This window comes from Callithrix jacchus, chromosome 15, assembly GCF_049354715.1.
Source record: "Callithrix jacchus isolate 240 chromosome 15, calJac240_pri, whole genome shotgun sequence".
Classification (NCBI taxonomy): domain Eukaryota; kingdom Metazoa; phylum Chordata; class Mammalia; order Primates; family Cebidae; genus Callithrix; species Callithrix jacchus.
The window spans coordinates 52,790,001-52,813,069 of NC_133516.1; the positions used below are offsets into that span (position 1 = coordinate 52,790,001).

At 38.7% G+C, this 23,069-nt stretch overlaps 1 protein-coding gene across 28 annotated transcripts in view; it reads right to left on the reverse strand.

The window, feature by feature from the left end:
* FOXP1 (forkhead box P1) overlaps positions 1-23,069 on the reverse strand; it is a 635,694-nt gene that overhangs the window by 48,658 nt on the left and 563,967 nt on the right. For all 28 annotated transcript variants that reach the window (XM_054245862.2, XM_078351479.1, XM_054245865.2 and 25 more), the window contains one exon: positions 7,569-7,673. In XM_054245862.2, the coding sequence (XP_054101837.1) occupies positions 7,569-7,673 (105 nt within the window). The remainder of the gene's footprint in view (positions 1-7,568; positions 7,674-23,069) is intronic.

Genomic DNA, 23,069 nt, shown 5'->3' on the forward strand with positions numbered 1-23,069 from the left:
ATTTCAAATTTGAGCTGAGAGTCGTGATTTGTAAAGGGCTGAACAGGAACTGGAGTTGAAATCTGAAGCAAGGAAATTCTTGTACTAGGCACTGATGGACATTTCTCTGTTTCTCTTGGCTCCGTACAGGTTTTTAGGTCACTGGGTTTTGAACGTAATGCCAAATGAGAATCTCACTAGTACAGAAACTTTGAAAATGACAACTAACTTAATCTCTCAATTTAAATAAAATAATAATAATAAAAAAAATCTAATGATACTTCACTCAAGAGTCAGAGCTTTTTATGAGACCTGTTGCCAATATTAGTGTCTTGGAATGATCTCATCTTTCATCCTGGCGAAATTCCAACACACAATTTCATTAACCCAGGTACCGCAGGTGATAAAACTCATTTTTCCCTAAAGAGACAGCTAAAAAGTACCAGTTACACATTTATGAAGTACCAGCAATCAAAATTATGGATTTTCTAAAAGGTTTTTAACTACTTTTATTGAAAGGAAAATCGCTGTCTCAGACTTTTGTGACACTATTGCTAATAATAAATTTTACCATTTAGACATGGCCGTAATATGGTAGACAGTGTCAATAAAAGTATTGAGCAAAGATGATCCCTGTCTTTTAAGTAATGCCTTCTAATTACATGCCGGAAATGATCACATGAAATACCTAAGCTAACTAATGGCTCTGAAAATATAAGAACACTCAACAATGCATCTACAGTAATAGAGACGTACCACATGCACATATGCAGTTATATGCAGAATTAATTGCATAAGTAGACATTCAAAAAATTTTCCAATGTTTTCAAAGCCTACAAGAAAAATTTAAATTTCATTTGCATTTCTAACTAAAATCTGTTTGTTGAAAAAAAAATGCGTTCAAATGTTATTTGCTTCCTTTTGAGCAAAGTGGTGGCACTGGGCCTGTTATCTTTGGCAAACTTGTCTAAACTTTTCTATCTAATATTCTATATATCACTAGAGGGCACTGTGGTATTTAGGCCACTCTGACCTCTTCGAGGACTAAGAAAGGTCTTGAACTCCTGAGCCATGTCAGAAAGGTTAAAAAAGACACGTTAAAAGGGGGAAAAAAATTTTTTTTGGTGACACCCTATTTTAATTTTTCTAAAACTAATAAAAAATGCATGATCAGTAGAAAAGTCAAATTCATAAAAATATACAGCTCATTTTGCAAGACTCAAAGACTTGTCACCTCGGATCGGATGGGGAAAATTTTCATCCCCATCTCCTTGAGATTTAAACTGTGAGGCTGGAATTTGATTTGCATGCATCCACAATTATAGACGGCTATTCCCTCTACATGGCTGAGGTCTCCTGCACTAACTAGAGGTAATTTCACTGCAGAACATTCAGGCGTGCAAGCCGAGAGCCACAAATGGGTTTCAAACAATTTATGATATCCGGCCTCCTTCGACATGTATTAGCATATACCTGGTTTCTTTAACATACACTTTGTTTTTCCAAAACCACAAACATAGTTGCTGGAATCTCATGTGGAAGTGCTTAAGGGGCTGAAAGTTAACACCTTTGTGATCCATGCTGCCTCATGGTGGCTGTTAAACAAAAGCCTCTTTGTCGAGGCTTTCTTGAAATGTTTTCTTAACATGTTCCAAGTAGTTTTAGGCAGGGAACTAAAGTAAACAAGATGTTACCATGATAAAAACACTTGTGAAAACATTACAGAGCACACTTAGTAGTTTCTTTTACATAAAACTCTTCACAGTTTTGAAAAGTAAAATTCACAGAAAAAAAAATTTAAAAAGCAAATTACCAATGAAATGTCCTCTACTGTCTGCAGCCTTCGACCTTTTGGAAAGGGTCAAAGTTCCATCTCTGGGCATTTTCGTCAACATTTTTCTCTCTCTATTAGAGCACGTATACAGTTTGTTTTGGCTTTCATAAATTATATACATCTGACTAAAGAGCAAGGGAATTTTTGTTTTGTTTTGCATGGAGTTTTTCTCTGTGAGAAATCGTCAAAAGAAAAGAAATTCTTTTCCAATAGTATACTAAGCAAGGATATAAATGATACTTTTAGTAGATGTTATACAAGTGGTCGCCTAAAGGAAAAATGGAGAAATGAAAACATTTTCCCTCAAGTACAGAAGAGTACCTGATGTTTGTGAAACTATGGGCCTGCCTCTGATTTTACATTCTAAGTTCAAAACAGGGAAATGCGGTCAGGATTTAACCTTCAAATCTATTCTTCATTCTGCCAATGCACTGTATGAGCATTTAAAAAAAGGTGGGGCGGGGGGGGGAGAAAGGGAAGAATTACAAATCCACATTTTTACTAGTAAAGATTTTATCTTTCACCTGGTTTGAAAAGAACAAAAAAAAAGGACTCAAGTGGGGAGAGGAAGGAAGAATGCTGAGGAGCTTCAGGTCTGTGGATGATATGGGACTTATTTTTGTTTTTCTGTTATCGGAGGATTCCAAGCAATACAGGGCTGGGCGATTTCATTAGAGTTAGCACGAGCACCTGCTGCTAACAGTTAGCGCTAACAAATGCAACACTCACATAACTCATGGTTGATAGATTAAAAAAAAAATCAACACTAGAACTGCAAGTTGTTTTCAGAAGAAACAGAGAAATAAATGCGTACAATAGACAGGGTATCTGCTGATTCTGATAAAGTGTCCCTCTGTTGGTGGTGAGGGAAAGACAACAGGATGGTTATTTGTGCAGTATTTATCTTTGAAATCAAGGGCCCTGTGGTATACCTCACCTTGGGAACAAACGCGGCAGAATGATCACAGAAAAGTGTCAAATCTCTGGTTTTGATTTACCAACAGTTATGGTATTTCTTCCTCAGGAGGGAAAAAAAATAGGCTTCAGGTTTAGACCTGTGGGTCCCCCCTCACCCCAGCCCCTGTTCTATGAACCCCTCTCTCTGTTAACAGTGGCACAGTATTGACAGATGAGATTTTTATCCTGAAGAACCAAGCTTGGCCTCTGGAACAGTTACAGCTTATTAATCTGGAGCTGAGGAAGACCAGAAAGCTGTTACCTGGCAAAGTCACTTCCTCTCCCCAAGTATGAACCCTAAAAACTAGGTGAAAGAACCCAAGATCTAGAAAGTATAAAAACCATGGTTGGTCAATGAAATCATGGGGCATGACACACATGGGTATTTCCCTCCAAATATGATTAACTTGAGGGTTCTGTGAATCCAAGCTAACATAACCCTGGATAGCTGTGTCTGGAGCCACAAAAGCGTTCCTCAGCTAAAGACATGTTGGTGACCAAAAATGTTCCAGCAAACTCTCATCCAAGGGATACAGCCATACTTGTTCCTTACGCATGATCAATGGCTGCTTTTGCACCACAATGGCAGAGCGGAGTCGAGTTGCTATCACAGAGACTGTATGGCCTGCAATGCTGAAAATATTTATGCCTACCCCTTTCTGGAAAAAAATGTGCCATGCCCTCCCCTCTGTGTGGGACTTCTTACCAGAGGTTAAAATGTTCTATTACAGAACAATTTCTTTGGCTATATCCATGCTTTGTATAGTCACAACTCCTTTTCCTAGGTAGAAGGTCAGAAATTTTGGGATATTTAAGATTACCCATCCTAAAAAATAAATGTATCTAAGTAGATTAAGAAGTTCTAATGCTTTTAAAGAGTGTCTAGTATGGGCTAGGCAGTTTATATGATGTCCCTTTTATTTATTCATTCATTTATTTATCTTTTAGAGACACGGTCTTGCTGTGTCACCCAAGCTGGAGTACCCTGGCATGATCATAGCTCACTGCAGTCTCAAGTGAGCCTCCCACCTTAGCTTACCAAGTAGCTAAGACTATGGGCACATGCCACCACACCCAGCTGTTTTTTGTTTTTGTAGAGACAGGGTCTTGCTATGTTGACGAGTCTGCTCTCAAACTCTTGGCCTCAAGAAATCCTCCCACCTTTGCATCCCAATGCATTCAGGGGTGAGCCATTGTGGCTTGCTTGGTGCATCTTTTATTCCTAACAATGCTAAAATGTGGTTGCCATCTCAAATCACATGTGCTGATACTGAGGCTCAGATGATATGTGGCTAGTTCAAAGAACATCTTAACAGTGTCTTCACTACCCCACCAGCCTTTTTCCAAAACTTTCTTTACATCCACTGCCAAGGAGAAAACAAACTGTGAACGAAAAGTACTGCCTCTAACCAGGCAGTATCATGCAGCAATTAAGAGTAAGTCCTCTGAAGCCAGACTGCCTGTGTTTGGACCTTGGCTCCATCTCTTATTAGCTGTGTGACCTTGGGTACATCACTTAACCTCTCTGGGCTTTAGTTTCCTTAATGGGATGCTGGGAATAGTACTACAATATGAGCATAAGCTGGTTGTGAGGATTAAATGAATTAATATACGTGAAGCACTTTGGGATTATGCCTGTTTTAAGGTTCAGTGCTATTTAATAATAAATTATTACTAGGGAGGGAATAGAAAATAGGTGAAAAAAAACTCTATGAAGTAACACTGAAATCAAGGTCAAAGCGATGCTACCTTTTATTGAGTAAGAATACTAAGGAGAATCCAAGCAACACTGTTATCAATTTGTCTAAACAATAAGAAATCCTTTCTAAAAAGAGAGAGAGAATTGAAGAGAAGCGTAGACTAGAAAGCTTTTGGCCCACTGAAACAACTGAAGATGTTTTCAGGATCTACGAATCCAGCAATCTGAAAAAAGTACTTGATGCATCACACTCTGATGACAATGACCCCCCCAGTGACATCATTCAAAGAAGCCAGGTGGTTTTTATTTGAACCACAAGAAGTTTGCTAGCTTCTTTCAGTTCAGTTCAATGGAAAACAAAGTTGGTTTCATCAAAGCCAATTTGATTTCCCTTTAGACTGAAGTGGGAGATGTGAATCTACAAGAAGACTAACTTATTTTCCACTGTACTAGGCAAGATCCTGATACCTGAAGACAACTCTGAATTTCCAAGAGTTAAAATCATGTTGTAGAGGAAAACTGAAATCCTGAATTTGTCATATACAACCAGTTAATGTGTAACTTGGGAAAGCATCTGGGGGGGGTTTCTTCTTATTCAGCATTTGCTCTCCCTTTGCTACTTTATAGTATTCATTTTTATATTCTTGAACCAACTCTCATCTCCAGTCCCCACGTGCTTCACGTGGGGTGAACATCTCCCTCTGTTCTAGAGGCGGTGTGTGATGCAAGCCTGGGCAGGTCATTGGCTGAAAGCTAGAATACCTAAGTCAATCTGGGTCAATAAGACTGCTTAGGGCTTTTTCTGGAATTACAGGGAAAGAGGTGCACTGTGGGACTGATAAACCTGTCCTCTTCAGTTCCACTTGGAAAGGGCTCCCAAATGAAGGCAACACAGAAAAACAGAGCTAACGGACAATCAATACTCCAACGACCTTGGTTAAATATCAGGATCCAGCCACACTTGAAGCCAGCTCTACCACTGGACTTCCTAGCTACAGGGGCCAATTATCCCCCACTTATTATTTTCACTTAAGCCAATTTAAGTTGGGTTTCTATAACTTACAAACAAAAGTCGTCTTACAAATATAAGTCAATAAATAAGTATCAGGAAATAACTAAGCAATAGTTGCAGGTTGATAGTGGGCATTCCAATTCCACTGAGAATTGGAACTGAGAACACGCTGTGTCATGTGCAAAACCATTAATAAATAATTGATAGGTGGTTTCCTATACAAGTGCCAGACTCCTAATATCTTCAGAAGAGAAATGAGCTTTCTTATAGGAATTGAGCCTAGGCCCCAATTCTAATGATCTTTATTTTCTTTAATACTGAAATCATTCTCTCTCCTTTTCGGGATATATATATTATCTATCTATCTATCTATCTATATAAAATCTCCTAATAATATAGACTAATTATCAGCTTACATAATAAATGAACCTATAATTTGAGGATTTTTTTTAGGGTAAAAATACTTTAACCATTAAAAAACTTTTTTAAATGAGTCCAGAGACTGTCATTTCCCTTTCTGACTCTAAAACTGATACCTGTCCCTGAGCTAGCAATTTTATAGTTCTAGAGACTTTATGACAATAAATCATATTTACAGGTGTTTATTTATCAGCCATTCTACAGATGGGGGAAATTAGTACCAAGATATTTATCAAACCTAGCACTGATGTAGAAGTAAAAAATCAGAAATTTACAAGTGGCTTCTGCCAAGTTCTTTTATCATTATACGAATATGATCAGGCAAATGATCAGGAAAACAACAAAACAAAGATTCTATAGTGAGTGATTTCTAAACAAAACAAAGCCCAATATCACTAATCTGAATAATAATAATTGTAAAGGGTTGTTGCTTAATTTAAAAGCAATGCTGCTCTGGTTGTTGATATTTAGAAGCAATTCTGGACATCTCTTTTAAAATATCTGTAAGTACTTAAGTTTTCAATGATCACATAATGTTCTCGTATAATACTGAGGCAAGGAAGCTACAAAATAGATTCACAGGCTTCCATTCATTAATAAAAAAATTATATTCACCAAAACTGCTTGCAGGTAACACTGGATATCTCTCTAAGGATGGCTTTATTACAATATTTGTATCCAGGTCCATAAAGATAGATGCAGAGATTGTTCTAACCATATAAAGACCACACAAAACTGGAGACCTGCACATAAATCAGCTCACCCCTGTTTCCCTGGGGCTTGAATGAGAAAGAAAAGCTAGAAGGAAATGGTCCCCAACACCGAATTTGAAAACCATCACAGGCCCAGATGTACACATGGGCATATATGTTATAGTTATACATGTGCATATGTTTATCAAATGATGTCTATAATATCATGAAACATTATATTCAATTCACAGGTTAATGATTCAATGATATTATGAATATATTTATATGATACAAAAATGCAGGGCAGTTTGGTCTAATTTCTTTTTTAACTTACAAGGTAACACAAGTAAGGGATAGCATAGAAGCATTTTACTTCATCTATGAGATTAATGTATTTCCTTACAGAGATGCTTTATCGGTGTTATAGCTTCAAATTAAAGTTAGTCCACTGTCCCTATAAGGACAAGACTCTGAACAAAAGTTAATACCAATATAGGAAGTTAAGAATCAAATTGGTAGCTTTCCTCGGCATCCACTTTCTACATTTATAAAGTCAACTGTATAACAAAGAATGGGCCCAATCACCAAGATGCAATTGGCTAGTAATTGACACCAATTTTATAAAAATATAGTGCATGCTATTGATTTATGTAAGGACATGAATAAAAGTAAAAGCTAAATAACTGCAAGTTTAATACTGGGATCATTTTTTAAGAAAATGCTTGTCACTCTGAAAAACGGGTAAACACAGGCTCTTACTGAGACTTATGCCTTCAGATCTAAGTCTTTTTCCCATTGTAGTACAACCCTCAATAGATTTTGTAACTATTCCTATGACAGTGCACTGGACCTTATGATTTAGAGTCCACTCGCAAAAGGGTGAAGTGAAACTCATCAAAAAGGCATTTTATGAGCAAAAGCATTCGTGGGAGGTGATGGCTATGTAAAAGAAGAAAAAAATAAAATCATTCTTACTTTAGAAATGATTGGAAATCTTCGCACACTGCTTCGCAGCCTGGCCACTTGCACACACCATGTCCATAGAGAGGATGGCTATGGGGGTGCTCCTCATGGGACAAACTGAAAGAAAACACACAGAAGACCAGAAAATGAATTTGCTGCCAAGAACCATTCCACCAGACGAGGATATAAAAGGTAGGAGGAGCCCACATGGCCAAATGTGGACAAGACAAATCTGTGATTTCCCCCACCCCATGTAATTGACTAATTCTGCACTGTTTGCTAAAAGCAAGAGTTAAAGTGTACCTAAATATGTTTAGTCAAATGTTAGAAATGTACATCTATGTATGAAAAAGTGTTTGATGGGCTTTTGTTAGATGCAAAGCTCTTTACTCAGACTGCGAAGCAGTCTTTAAAAAGCTAGAACTTACTTCATCTACATAACGAAAATTATAAAATCTGTACTTGATTTTGAGATTCTCATGCTATATCTACAAGGACTATTATCCATTTTTTCCTCTTTCCTTCCCCTAGAAACTGCTTTCATATAATCACATATTTTTTCCCGTTAATTTTATCCAGCAGAGTATAAATAATTTAGAATAATACCAAAATAATTTAGAAAAATATATCCAAGCAGATGATTAGCTTAAAAAAAAAGCTAATAATGGCAAAGAAGATTATACTCCTAAAATTCCTAACACCAAGAGTGAGAGAAAATTTGGCATGAACATGAAGGGGTTAATCCTCCAGTGGGGTTCCAATCAATACGTAATGATTTGGCCACACAGATCCACGTCATGGGATGCTTTGATCCATACCATGTGGTGCTTGGGGAAGAGTATCTGTTGCACTCACCGATGAACCATATTCTCAAATATTTTCTCTATTATATTTCTGTATCCAGACTTCTTTCAGACAAATAATTTTTACAGTTGTTTCCATAACCTTACATTCCATCAAACAGAAATGTAAAACTAACACTGAGAGTTCTGTTTCGTACTCAAGTGCATACCCTTCCCGAGAAGGGCTATTTTACAACTTATTCAACTGCCTCTGCCTGACTTTGAACTTCAAGCACAGTCAACGATGACCCCCCCCCCCCCACACACACACACGCATGCACGCGTGTGCGCGAGAGGCCTGTATTTCATTTCATATTGCCATCAGGATGTATATTCATGTATTTTATCAATTCGCATTCATAGAGCATATGTACACAAATGCTACTTGTCCAATCCACAACAAGTGTATTATGAACACAAACTAAAGAGCATAAAAAGCAAACACACAGACACGCAGAACTACACCTGATCAACGATTGTAATGATTTTGCTGGGAATCTAATATAATTTAAAGATAATGACAAGCTATTTTGCCCTAACATAGAAAATAGGTCTTAAAACAAAAACAAACAAGCAAACAAAAGATAGAAAAATAACTTGTAAAAATACAGAAAAGTGCCCCTCATACAAGAAAGTATTAAAATAAGGGAACTCAAGTAGCTATAGTGATATAGCCAAACAATAAAAGGATATTCTCTAAGCAGTTAGGGGAGTAAAACTGCATTTGGACTCAAGGAAAGAATGACTACCTACTTGTGTTCATCTTCAGCTCTGTGAATGAATAAAATCGGTATTGTGCAAAAATAAAACTTTAAAAACTTGCTAACAGTATTAGAAATAAAAGAATACTTCAATAGTAGAATTTTCAGATATTCTAAGAGGGAAGAAAATCATATAAAAAGAAAACTTTTCTTCCACAGCTTAAAAAGAAAATAAAAAGATCCTAAACTTAATAATTATTTTCTTTAGCAATTTTATTAAGATTATTTAAATTATTCTTAGAACTTTAAAAGATTAATATATAGTTGTTGTAGAAAACTTGGAAAATCCCAAAAAAAAAACTACCTTCTAATACATACTTGATAAGGTAAGGTATGAATATTTACATCGTTCTTTTAGATATAACATAACTTCGTAAATACTTTCTCATGTTCTGAACTCATCTTCAAGTACCTTATTTACTGATGGGCAATAGTTCATTACATGCCATCTTAACTCCAGTTATATGACAAAATTTATTCAACATCTTTCTATTTTGGACACTGAGTTTCTCTTCATGTTTGTTATATTTGCAAATAATGTTAGAAAGAAAATTTACCAGGTTAAATATCCCAATATATAACAACTGACTGCTACCAGAAGATACATTCAGAGAAATAGGATCACTCAATTAATGAGTACCTAAATTTAAAATTAACTGTGAATATTCCATCAAGTTGCTCTTGAAAAATGCTACATGCTGAGTACATTCTTAGCCAGTATATACATTTTGTGTGATTATTTTCTATTTGGAAACCAGGAGCCTTAACTAGTTAGGATAAAAAATATTACTAGTTAAGAACTGTAAGTGGTTAAATGGCTGTGCTTCTTGGGTTACACTGAAAATAATAATATGAGAGAAAATAATAATATGCATTCACTAGCAGGATTTTGGACTCAAAATGTGTAGGATTTAACACCATGTTTGCTGTTCCCTATCCTGTTTTTGGTTCACTCACTTGTGAAGGACCCAAGATCTGAATATAAACTATTCCCATCTAAGAATTTACTTTCAGTTCAACTTGTTATCATTACTTCAAAGTAAGGACAGATAACGACTCACTAGGGCCTTAGAAGGCAACCAGTTGTGCCTGAAGTCTAAAGAAACTCAAACTCTTTACACACGGGTACACATTTATACATTCAGAAGACTGCTTGTGAATCTGTTTTCGTTAAAACAATTTCTTTATTATGAAAAGATTACATGCTCTTATTTATACAAGTTCCCATATTAAACTGCTGTGGCTATCAAGGAAGTGCACCCCGCATACCCCAACCTAGGCATCATTTACCATTCTGGTTTATATTATATTTCTCTTCTAATGTATTATTATTTTCAAAATGGAAACTTACTGTACACACTGTTGTCATTTGCTTTTAATATTTAATCTATAACTGGATACTTAGAATACACAATTGTCTGAAATAAAGTGTCTGGTTTTGGAAGGAGAGAGAACAGGCTGGCACAGGTGCCCTGACAGCATCTCTTTGGAAAGATACATAAGAAACTGGAAGAACTCTTGCCTCTGGGGAGGGATACAGAGAGTAGGAATAGCAGGTAGCAGGGAAACTCAGTTTTCACCACACTTTTTGTATCTTTTGAAGTTTTAATTCTGAGCATTGTAGGAACTGTTACTGGGCAACTATTCGTTTTGTGTACAGATATGTGTGTATGCATATATGTATGCAGCAAAAAAAAGAATCAAGTGTTATGCAGGACTGGATTTCCAGTCTGCCGTGTGCTCTAACAGTGGCATGGTGAATACCACACACCCGGCTGCATGTGTGGCTGCAGCTTGCTTCTAGCCTTGCACTCATTCTACATGAAGCATCACTGGACAATGCCAGCTGCCCCTCTGAATGGGAGCTTTTCTGTTTTCTCAAAAAAGTGGAACAAGCATTTATATTCTTACTGCCTTTTGGGTCGTGCCAAAAAGGACAAGAAGGGAAATAAAAATAAGGAAAATCATGTTTTTATATTGAGTTAATTTAGAGCTACATTTTTTACAGGATGAAACCTGGTAGGGAAAGGATGATCTGAGCATCTGATGGTAAAATAAAGCAATGAGCCTAATAATTTAAATAGATTGTTCAAGGGTAGACTAGCCAATGCGTAAAGTATCATTTCTGAAAAGCTGTCAGGGTCAGTGATGAAGAGAGATACATTTTGTTTTTACGGGATTTAAACATGTTTGTCCCAAAATTAAACTCTTAAACTTTAGGGTCAGTTGTTTAGCACGGTGTATTTTACTTCAAACTCCCAGGCTGAAAATTCCTAGGGGCAGGGATCACTTATTCATCTCCATATACTCAGCATCTCCAACAGAGGTGGGCATGGGTTTGAGGCTGGGTATGGTGGCTCATGCCTGTAATCCCAGCACTTTGGGAGGCCAAAGCAGGTGGATCATTTAAGGTCAGGAGTTTGAGACAAGCCTGACCAACATGGTGAAACCTCATCTCTACTAAAAAATACAAAAAACAGTCGGCTGTGGTGGTGGACACCTGTAATCCCCAGCTACTTGGGAGGCTAAGACAGGAAAATCACTTGAACCCGGGAGGCAGAAGTTGCAGCGGGCTGGATCGCACAACTGTACTCCAGCCTGCGTGACAGAGCGAGATAGGGTCTTAAAAAAGAAAAAAAAAAGATCATGGGTTTGATAAATGTTAGGTAAATTTATGAATGAACAGACAGTAAATATGTTGTTCGATTTCATTTCTGTGTGGATATACACTCAATTGGTGTTTGCCTTTTTAAAAAAAAATCTTGTAGGTAAAAAGACCAGAATTATGCAAAGCATAAGAAACTATCGCTATGACACTTCTATTATTTAATTTTATTCTGAATATATAAAACACAGATAGTATGCATTTGAGAAAAGCCAGTTAATTTAAATTTTTCTTGATAATCCTTGATATGTAAAAATTAAATATAATTTTAACACAAAAATAGTGATAGCACTTCAGATTAGAAAGAACCAACTTGCCATGAAAAGTATAATTACATATAAATATGTAATAATTCCTGACATTACATGGTACCAAATATACTATATATTCAGTAGGATATAAGGATATCATTTTTTTTTTGAGACAGAGTTTCACTCTTGCCACCCAGACTAGCGTGCAATGGCACCATCTCAGCTCACTGCAACCTCTGTCTCCCCAGCTCAAGTGATTCTCCTGCCTCAGCCTCTCAAGTAGCTAGGATTACAGGCATGTGCCATCACGCCTAATTTTTGTATTTTTAGTAGAGAGGGGGTTTCCTTACATTGGTCAGGCTGGTCTCAAACTCCCAACCTCAGGTGATCTGCCCACCTCAGCCTCCCAAAGTGCTGGGATCACAGGCGTGAGCCACTGCGCCTGGCCGAAGGTGTCACTTTCAATGACAGTTAAGTAGGGTATTTTTTCCTATTTATTTTTTATCTATCAAAATAGACCACCCAAAGTCTTCAACACCGACCTTAGTTTTTGAGACGATTTTATATAATGGTTAGGGTTCCTTATGGTGACTTCATGGTTACTTTCCGAATGTCCTACTTAACCAAAGCTTTCTGAAACTGGTATTATCAAATTCACCTGCTAAACAAGGACAACTTCTCAACTCTGCTGTCTGCAGTCTTTCTTTAGTGATCCTTACACTGTCAGTCCTGTAATCCACATTTCCCCTGTGGTAACTAAAAGGCAGGAATCTCTGAAGGAGATGAGAAGAGCGACCCTGCTGTCTGCCAAGCCATTTCCTGCCAACTGAAATGCCAACTTTCCCTTCACCTGAAGGCAGATTCCCAGCTTTTCCTGTGCCTTGACCCAAATTCTCATGTCTGTCTTTTATGTCTTCCCTTTTCCAAATTTGCCTGTTTTCCTCCTCTCCAAACTTCTGATTCATCTGTAGCAAAAGGCTACATACATCTGTGACCATTAGGGTTTATGCCTCCCTGCACACACCAAAAAAAAAGAAATCTTGGCTGGGCACCAGTGTGGTGGTGCAGGCCTGTAATCCCAGCTACCCAGGAGGCAGGAGAATCACTGGAACCTGGGGGACAAAGGCCACAGTGAGTCGAGATTCCACCACTGCACTACAGCTGGGGCAACAGAGCAAGACTGTCTCCAAAAAGAGATCTTGCCCAAATTATAAACTGTATTTTATTTCACTGGCAGGCTATTTGATAAATTAAATTAGAGAAGACTATGTTGGTTGTTCTCCAATCACTCAAAATTGCAGAAATACATTTTTCAAGTTTTACTGAGTTACAGTTTCATATATCATACAATTCACTCATTTTAAGTGTATAATTCAATGGTTTTGAATATATTCACGAAGTTGTATAACCATCATCACCAACTAATTTTGGAACATTTTTATCATCCCTCAAAAGAAATCCTGTACCCATTAGCAGTCATTCCCATTTCCTCCCAAATCCCAGCCCCTGCCAAAAACTAATCTTTCTGTCTCCAGAGGTGTGTCTATTTTGGACATTTCACATAAAGGGAATCATACAACATGTGTTCTTTTGTGTCCGGCTTCTTTCACTCCCCATAACACCTTGGAGGCTCACTGGTTCACTGTAGCATTTATTAGTACTTTATTCCCTTTTGTAGCTGAATAGTATTCCATTGTACATACATAGCACATTTATCCATGCATCTGTTGATGAACATCTGGGCTATTTCCACATTTTGGCTATTGTCAGTAATGCCACTATGAACACGTACGTACGTGTACTCTATCTGCTTTCAATTTTACAGGATATCTTAGGAGTTGAATTATTGGGTCCTATGGTGACTCTATGGCTGACGTTTGGAGGAACTTTGAGACCACTTTCCAAAGCATTTTATATTCTCACCAGCACTGTGTGAGGGTTCTAATTTCTCCATATCCTTGCCAACACTTGTTATGTATCTTTATTCTAGCCATCCTCACAGCTAGAAAATAGCACCTTATTGTGCTTCTGATTGAATCTCCCTAATGATTAATGAGGCTGCACACATTTTCACATGCTGACTGCTATGTGTGTATCTTCCACAGAAAAATGTCTATTCAAAGTCTTGGCCTATTTTTTAACTGGGTTGTCTTTTTGCAAATATTTACTCGTGTTTCGTGGGTTGTCTTTTTACTTTCTTTACGGTGTGCTTTAAAGCATAAACATTTGAATTCTGATGAGGTCCAATTTATATATTTTTTCTTTGGTTCCTTCTGTTTTGGTGTTACATCTCTGAAACTATTGCCTAATACAAGGTAACAAAGATTTACTTCTAAGTTTGCTTCCAAGAGCTTTATAGTTTTAGCTTTCACATTGAAGCCTAGGGGTCTGTTTTACGTTAATTTTTATATACGATAGGATTCAGGGGTCCAACTTAATTTTTTTGAATGGTGTCTCAGCACCATTTGATGAAAACACTACTCGATCCCCAATGAATGGTTTGATACTTTTGTCAAAATTCAACTGAACATAAATTTAAGTGTTGGTATTTTTTAAATTTCATTTTTTTTCTTAGATTTCTCTTTTCCTAACATACTGCCTATGTTTTCAAAAGAATTTATAGTTAAAACTATATAACAACTTTTGAAATTATATTAAGTTATAAAATAAATTTTGAGGTTTGACGGGTAGGGGGAGACAGCTTTTTAATAAAAACGAAACCACAGCAGCTGAACTTTTTGAAGAATAAGTGCCTAGGAGCAACTTTGTTTCCCAGATCCTGCTGATTCTTTGTGTACTGAAAAACCTTTGCATTAGGTGCTATGTGGCTCTCTCTGCTTAACATGTAAATAAAGTGCAACCGTTCCTTTTACTGAGGGCCAGCGCTATTTCTACACAGGAAAAGTTGGGAGCCCAGTGTCCAAAGGCCTAATTTGTCATTATAGCTCTGCTTGTAACCAGGAAGCCTGCAGGTCCTTTCACTGCTCTGCCCTCCAATTCCCTCATTTGAAAACTGAAGAGAATCACACAAGAGCTCCTCCCAGTGGTAAAACCTCCACCAAACTTCCACCAAGGATATGCAGATGGCATAGGGAATAGGCACCAATGGCACATGCTGGTATTGACAACATGAGTACGAGGTAGGTGCTGAATGGATATCCATTAAAGGAGTAAATGAAGCCTTCCAGGAAGGAGTAACAGTGTCTTTATCACAGCTGTGGAGGAGGGGGCTGGTTGCTACTCCCCTCTCACACATCCCTGACCCACTGCAAATACACACACCAAAAAGCATGATACATCCCCTGTCCCACCCCCTTTGACTGTTCTGCCTTCCTCCCTTCCCCACTGGCCACCTTCTCCGTTCCCACCATTTAGGCTCTTTCATCCACCCAGGCAACATTTATGGAACTCCAACCCTGAGGTAGGCAGGCACCCAGCATACTCATCAGTAAAGCCATTTTGTTGACAAAAGCCTTCCACGTCTCTCTCTCTGTTACCCTTCCAAATTATTTGGTCTCATGTCCGCATGCACATCTGTATGTCTACCTAACAACACTGTATGCCACAGAATCCTCCTTCAGGTCCATCCCAGCCTGTGATTTTTGTCTGGACTGCTTATTCCTAGTTGAAACATTACATTAAATCAGACACCTTGGGTTTCTAGAAAGTTTTCTCTTCATACACAGTTTTAGGCCTGTCTACTAGAGTGTCTTAGGCTACACTTAGGCTACAATGGCATGTGTCAATGGAAGCCACTACCACTTTAAAGCTTTTACATTTATTTGCTGATTCTTCAATGACAAGTTATACAAAATTATCCTTTCTCTTTTCTCTCTTCACTTTTCAGTTCTTATCACATTTCCCTGCCTGCGACTTCGCTATCATGCCTTACTTTCAATGAGATTGTACTATCATATCATATACTTCTTAGGTTTGAAGATGGGAATATGAATTTGATCTGAGAATATTCTAGTGATGAAGTCACATCTGAAAATATAATCAGACTTCTGATTTGAAATCACTAAATTTGCAAAAACTAACTGCTACTAAATTATTTGTCAAATATTTGATCATTAACTCAAATGAAACATGCTCGGACACACAAAATGATACCAATAGATGAGCTGGCCTTGAAAGTTGATCGCAACGACCTTTTCCTAAGAAGAGCAAGGTAGACTGATGATCTCAAAGAGAGGATTCCTTAAATACTTAGCACCATTTTCCACTTGGCAGTTGATTCTTCCGGCGCTTTTTTTTATACTATTGTGTATCTCCTCAAAATCAGCTGGAAGTCCAATCACAGTCTCTTACAGCAAATAGAATGACAGGTCATTTCCTCACATTCCATACTGTAGCACTGGCGGGGGGGGGGGGGGGGGGGGGGCGGGGGACGTCTTATACCTGCCCAAAGAAGAGCAGATGAGACGTGGGAACTGGAGAAACGACGATGTAAGCGCTGCATGCGTTTCCCTAGCAGCTTTGTAAAAATGACCTTTCTCCTTAACTGTCACTGAAAACACTTTGAGAAGCAGATGGGCTTCTTATTTCCCACTGAAGAGTTGGGAGACAACTTAGACACTGCATTTCTAGCACACTGCCTTCATTTTCGCTTCTCACTCACTGCAGAAAACCACCACCCTACATGTTTATTAATCAGTTTGTCCAAAAGTAAGTTGACAATGGGTTCTGTAATCCTCCCACAAAGAGAAGGGTGTCTCATTAAAGCCTATTAAGGGGCCTACCCTAGAGTGAATAAAGATGGAGTTCTCTACAAACTGTAACAAATGCACACGCTTCTCTCTCTTTCTCTCATGCAGGGAATCCTTGACTCTCCTTCCCCAGAACGCTCATCATCTCAATTTTCTGCTGCTTTTCAAATCATGTTTAATTAGAGGATTTCACATTCCCTTGTGATATGATATTCATGAGTAAAACTTGCAATTGGAGTGACTGTGAATTAGTCTATTAAGTGCCAGATTTGTGCTTTTAAACAATGATGGAGATTATTGTTATTATCTGCTCTCAATATTGTGCTTTGAGATGTGAGGACTACCTTAACTAACTTTACATCTGAAATACAAGCTATTTAACCATTTGTGTCCAGAGTTGGTTTTTTTTTTTTTTAACTCCCCTTCTTTCTTGATTTGCAAATTATGCTGGAAAAAATACAGCATTATCTTTCTATAGCTGTCCTAGGACATGGCCCATTTGTGGTGTGCTGGGTAGGTTTGTGTGGTATACCCTCACTTTCATATTCTGAATATATATGCATCTGCATCGGAAAAAGGTTTTATGAGTACATCAGAAACATGATCTCAGTAGTTACTTTTTACACAACCTATTTAAGTGAGACAATTTATGAACAATACTAAGTAGACAGTAGTAAGCATATGCAGATATGCCAAAAATTGAGAATGGTAGGAGAAGGACTCAAAGAATGTTGACTGGACCCTAAGCGACTGTGAGAACTGAGTCTGGGGAAAAGGGCATAGAACTTTCCTTTTTCATTGCTATTCCTAGAGTAGCGCTTCTCCAGGAGCACTACTTTATTACAGCTACAAATCTGATTGGGTGGTTCTGGGTGGTGGGGTGGGGCACGACTATGCATGTGGAAGAAGCCCCCAGAGCTGCTGGGCCATGGTCCATAAATTGAGTACCAAGGATCTTGGGTGTTCCCTGCTCTAATCTGAACTAAAAATGTCTGTGCTCAAAGAAACAGTCACAAGGATGCCCTCTCTATAAAGTGTGGGTTGAAAAGCAAGGTGGATGAACGAAGATAAATATGGAAAAAGGAGGCACTGGGCAACCTCACCAAGTAATACTTGCAAACTCACAGAAATGCTTGCTGGCCCGAAGTTATTTAAACATTAATGCAAGGTTGTATTTCCTTTGTTTTCTGAAACATAACAAACCAGGTAAGGCTGAAGGAAGTTAGCACAGGGAAAAGGTCACTTGCTGTTTCTGTTTAACAAACACCAATTTTACATCAGCACAGATCTGTTGGCTGATATGTTTGCCAGATATTACACTGATCAAGAACATCCCAGTGTAAACTACTGATTCAATGAGTTTGACAGCATCTCAAACTTCAGAGTCCTCAAACCCCAGGTCTGCTTTAAGTATCTTCTAAGCCTGGTTCATATCCCTGAGGATGTATCTGAGGAAAAGCAGTCACGAATCCACTTTTTAGGAAGATTAAGTGACAGACTTGAATTTTTCAAGAAAATCAGGGCATACCATGAAGGCAGGGTTTCCGTGCACTTGGCACAGTACCATATTGTCAAAGTCTCTTCCCTCTGAAAAATGAGGAAAACCTATCAAAACATCCCAACTTGTGATATGCACACACTCGATGGGGTCCACACAATGTCAAGTGGAACAAGAAAGCATACTTTGAAGATCTGCAGATATATCTTAATTTGTAACAGACCAAAATATATGTAGCGTCTCCAACTTCTGGTTTCACAGACATCATTTCTTAGAATGAGGCTCATTTTATGTAAGACATGACTTGACTTAAAGAAAATAATACAAATAATAACATAAGCAGATAGGACCAACCTCACGACAATGAAGCACATATTCAAACGACTCAAGTTTGGAAAAGCACAAGCTCATAGAATAGGCCTTCCGTGAGGATCAAGTTTGTAGCTGGACTAACTGCAGGTTGACACTGACTCAGGAGCAAGTCTCTGAAGACATACTTTAATTTGAATGTTCACTGGGGACGGAAGAGCCTCAGGGTCATTCTGGACTTATGGGTCAAAGACCCGTAAAGGCCCCAGCAACACAGGGCAGTGTGTCTGATGCTTTTGGGGCTGAAGCTTCTTTCTTCAGATTTAAAGGCTTCATTTGTAAGCTGCCTATGTTATACTAGCAATTGGCTGCTTTACCCACAGCAAGAACCTGAGGCTATATGCTGTGAAAGGTAGTAAGTCTGGCAGTCATTTTCATCACCAACCATGTCACCAATCTCCCTTGCCTCCTCCGTTTTCAACCACACTGGGCAAAAGGTGCCATCTTGATTCCCAGATGCCAGGAGTAGGTGGCACAGCAGGAGAATGGAGCAGTGGATCAGAGCTGTGGTAGCTGAGGCTGGTTGGTGTGTTTGGATCACAATGCAATCGCAAACACAGAGCAGGTGATGACAAGCACAAAATGCCTGTATTTGCAAGGCGATGAGTGAAGGAATAAATAAAGGAAAAGAACAAGAAGGGGCAGAGGTCCAGTTTTTGTTTCTGACACCAGTGAGGGCTATGCTGAGTTTGTAACTAAGAGTTTACCACTGGCAGTATTAACAGTGGGATTTTGTTAAGAAAACAGAATCCTTTCCAAAAAGTGGTATAAGCAACTGTGTCAATAAAGACATAGGGATAACTAATCCAAAAGTTATTAACACCATTAGGCAGGCATTCTCATTATGTCAATGCAAGTGTGTTTGCACTGGTGAGTCACAGGGTCTATGTGGAACCTTGTCCATATGTCAGAGGAACCAATGACACCCAAAAAAAAAACCAAAGAGCATAAACAAAGTTCCGATATTAATTCTTATTTTGTTCCCCTCCCCAGTACACTATGGAAGTCAGCACAAGATTTCTAAGAGTTATATCAGACTCCAAAAGTAGAAGAACCACACACAAGGACCAGACCAGAAAACGGGAGATGAAGGGACAAGTTAGCCAAAGATACAAAATGGCTCAAAACGATCGGGCACTTGCTTGTGTGTTTCCATAGAATTACTCCCTACTTAACGTAATTACATTCCTTTCTCTAAAGTACAAGATGCCTCATTATCATTCAGTGGGGTAAGCTCTTCTCCACCTTTAATTCAGCAGATTTTATTAAACACCTACTTTGTGAGAATCCTGTTGGGTTCTCACATCAGTCTCCAAAATTGGGATGCATATGACCCACTGAGTCATAATGTTAAGATTTCTGTATATACATATTCATATTAGAACTTGGAAATGTATATACACATTTCTCACCCTCTTCTTCACTACTTTTTATAACATAAGTAATATATTAGGAGCATGTATGTAATTGATTAATAAATATATTTAATAGGGGTATGTATTCAACATTTTATACACCCCTAATGGGGTGAAAAATCAAGTTTGGTGGTCACTGGCATTGATTGCAACTATAAATGAGTCCTCATCCTCAGAAAGAGTTCTACCCAGTTCTCCAGTTGGGGAGAGAGTGATAACTGAACAGATAGCTGGAACACAAATACTCTAACATTTGATCTGGGCCTAACGTATCAGTAGGAGCTCAGGTGATGAAAGGAAGAGAATGAGAGCAGAGAACTGAAGCACAAACACAAAAAAATCTAAGACAAAAGCAAAGCACTTACAAATGAGATTAAGGGCAAAATTGAAATAAAATTTAGAAAAAATCTGTTGCATAAAATACTTATATTGTGCCAGTCTTGAGAATTTTTCTCTCCGAAATATTGAGTTTGGCACTGAAAGCTGGATTTTCCTAATGGTAATCCAGATCACTTCTCCGTCACTTTGAACTTAGCAGAATGCCACACCATAAGGATAGCAGGTGGAGATGTTGTAGGGCAGTGGTTCTCAGAGTATGATCCCAGAGAACTTGTAAAAGATGCAAATCTGGGGGCCCTGCCCCAATTTACTGAATCAAAAACATGAAGGGCGGGGCCCAGCATCCTGTACTTTAGCTATTCCTCCAGGGGATTCTGAGGCAAGCTGAAGACTGAGATGTAACTGTAGCAGAAACTTCGACTTGCTCCTGGTTCCGAGCATCTACAGGTATTGACAACAGCTAACCAGGTTCTCTTGCAGCAGCGGTCCCCAACCTTTTGGCACCAAGGACTGGTTTCATGGAAGACAATTTCTCCAGGAACCAGGGAGCAGGGAATGGCTTCGGGATGATTCAAGCACCTAATATTTATCATGCATTTATTTCTATTACATTATAATAATATAATGAAACAGTTATACAATTCACCACAATGTAGAATCAGTCCGGAGCCCTGAGCTTATTTTCCTGCAATTATAGACAGTCCCATCTGGGGGTGATGGGAGACAATGACAGATCATCAGGCATTAGATTCTCATAAGGAGTATGCAACCTAGATGGCTCGTGTGTGCAGTTCACAACAGGGTTCACACTACCGTGAAAACCTAATGCCTTCACTGATCCAATAGAAGGCGAAGCTCAGATGCTATTGTGAGCAATGCAGAACAGCTGTAAATACAGATGAAACTTCACTCACCTGCCTCACCTCCCGCCATGTGCCCTGACTCCTAGCAGAACATAGACCAGCATGTCTGTGAACTGGGGGTTGGGAACCCCTGTCTTACAGCACCTGTGGCCAAAGAGTGGAAAGTATAGAAGTACTCTTAATGGGTTCTTGACCTCTGACATCTCATTAGTTCACTTTCCTCTCAACATTTCATGTAGTCTCTGTAATGAAATTTAATGCCTACTGTATGCCAGGTTGGCTGTGCTGGGTGATGGGGATGTGGCAATAGACAAGAGAGAAAAAACCTTCCCTTTGCGGAGTTCACTGTGTTAGAAAATCTCACGTAGGCAGATGTGGGGGGAATATACACACACGATGGTGTTCCACTAGTGCTTATTTTTATCTTTTATTTTTTTGAGACAGAATCTTACTCTGTCGCCCAGGCTAGAGTGCAGTGGTGGGATCTTGGCTGACTGTAACCTCTACCTCCCAGGTTCAAGGGACTCGCATGCCTCAGCCTCCTGAGTAGCTGGAATTACAGGCATGCACCACCATGCTCAGCTAATTTTTGTATTTTTTGTAGAGACAGGGTCTCACTATATTGTCTACGATGGTCTCAAACACCTCGCCTCAAGTGATCCAGCTGCCTCGGCCTCCCAAAGTGCTAGGATTATAGGCATTAGCCACTATGCCTGGCCCATTTTTATTTTTAACAAATCATGCCCTGTATTACATTTTGTATATGCTTCTATCACCATAGTTATTAATAATATACTGAGTTGCAAGTGTCTATTTCCATGTTTGTTTCTCTGCTTAGCTGTGTGCTCCTGAAGGGAAAGAACTACATTGTAGTCATCTTTGAATTCCCAGAAACTATAGAGTTAGTATATAATAAACGTTCAATAAATGTGGTCTGAATGAATAAATAGCTTTAATAATAATTAACAATAACAGTTACTGTTCATTGAGCACCTACTATGTTTCAGCAACTAAAACATGTATTAACTCATTTAATCCTCATAATTTGATCTAAGACAAGGTAAGGGCTGGTAGCATACCCAATTCAGAGGTGAACACTGAGGCACACAAAGCTTTAAGTAACTTAAGTGAGCAGCCTGCATTCTTCACTCCAGACTCTGGAGGCCACATTCCACTAACCACCACCAAACAACAGACTGGCCTGACATGAAACTGAGTATGGTTCATAATGCAGCTAAATATCCTCCATGTCTGCCTCTGCCTCAGGGCTTTTGCTTCTGCTGTGTCCTTAGATTGGAGGGGATCTTCCCTTCCTTATTCACATTTGTTCCAGGTCACCTACAGGCTTTGCCAGACCAGCTTACCCCAACAGTAACCTCGGCCCCACAAATAACAGTTCCTTTCCTACTTTTTCTGTTTCCAGAAATTAACCATTCTTTTTAAATTTTATTTTATTTTTTTTGAGACAGAGGCTCACTCTGTTGCTCAGGCTGGAGTGCAGTGGCGTGATCTCGGCTCACTACAACCTCCACATCCCGGGTTTAAGTGATTCTCCTGCCTCAGCCTCTTGAGTAGCTAGGATTACAGCCATATGCCACCACACCAGGCTAATTTTTTGTGTTTTCAGTAGAGACGGTATTTCACCACGTTAGCCAGGATGGTCTTGAACTGCTGACCTCATGATCAGCCAGCTTGGGCCTCCCAAAGTGTTGGGATTACAGGCATGAGCCATCATGCCAAGCCAACCATTCTTTTCTTATGCAAATGATTTGTTTGTTCTGTTTCTCTTCTACTGCAGTGT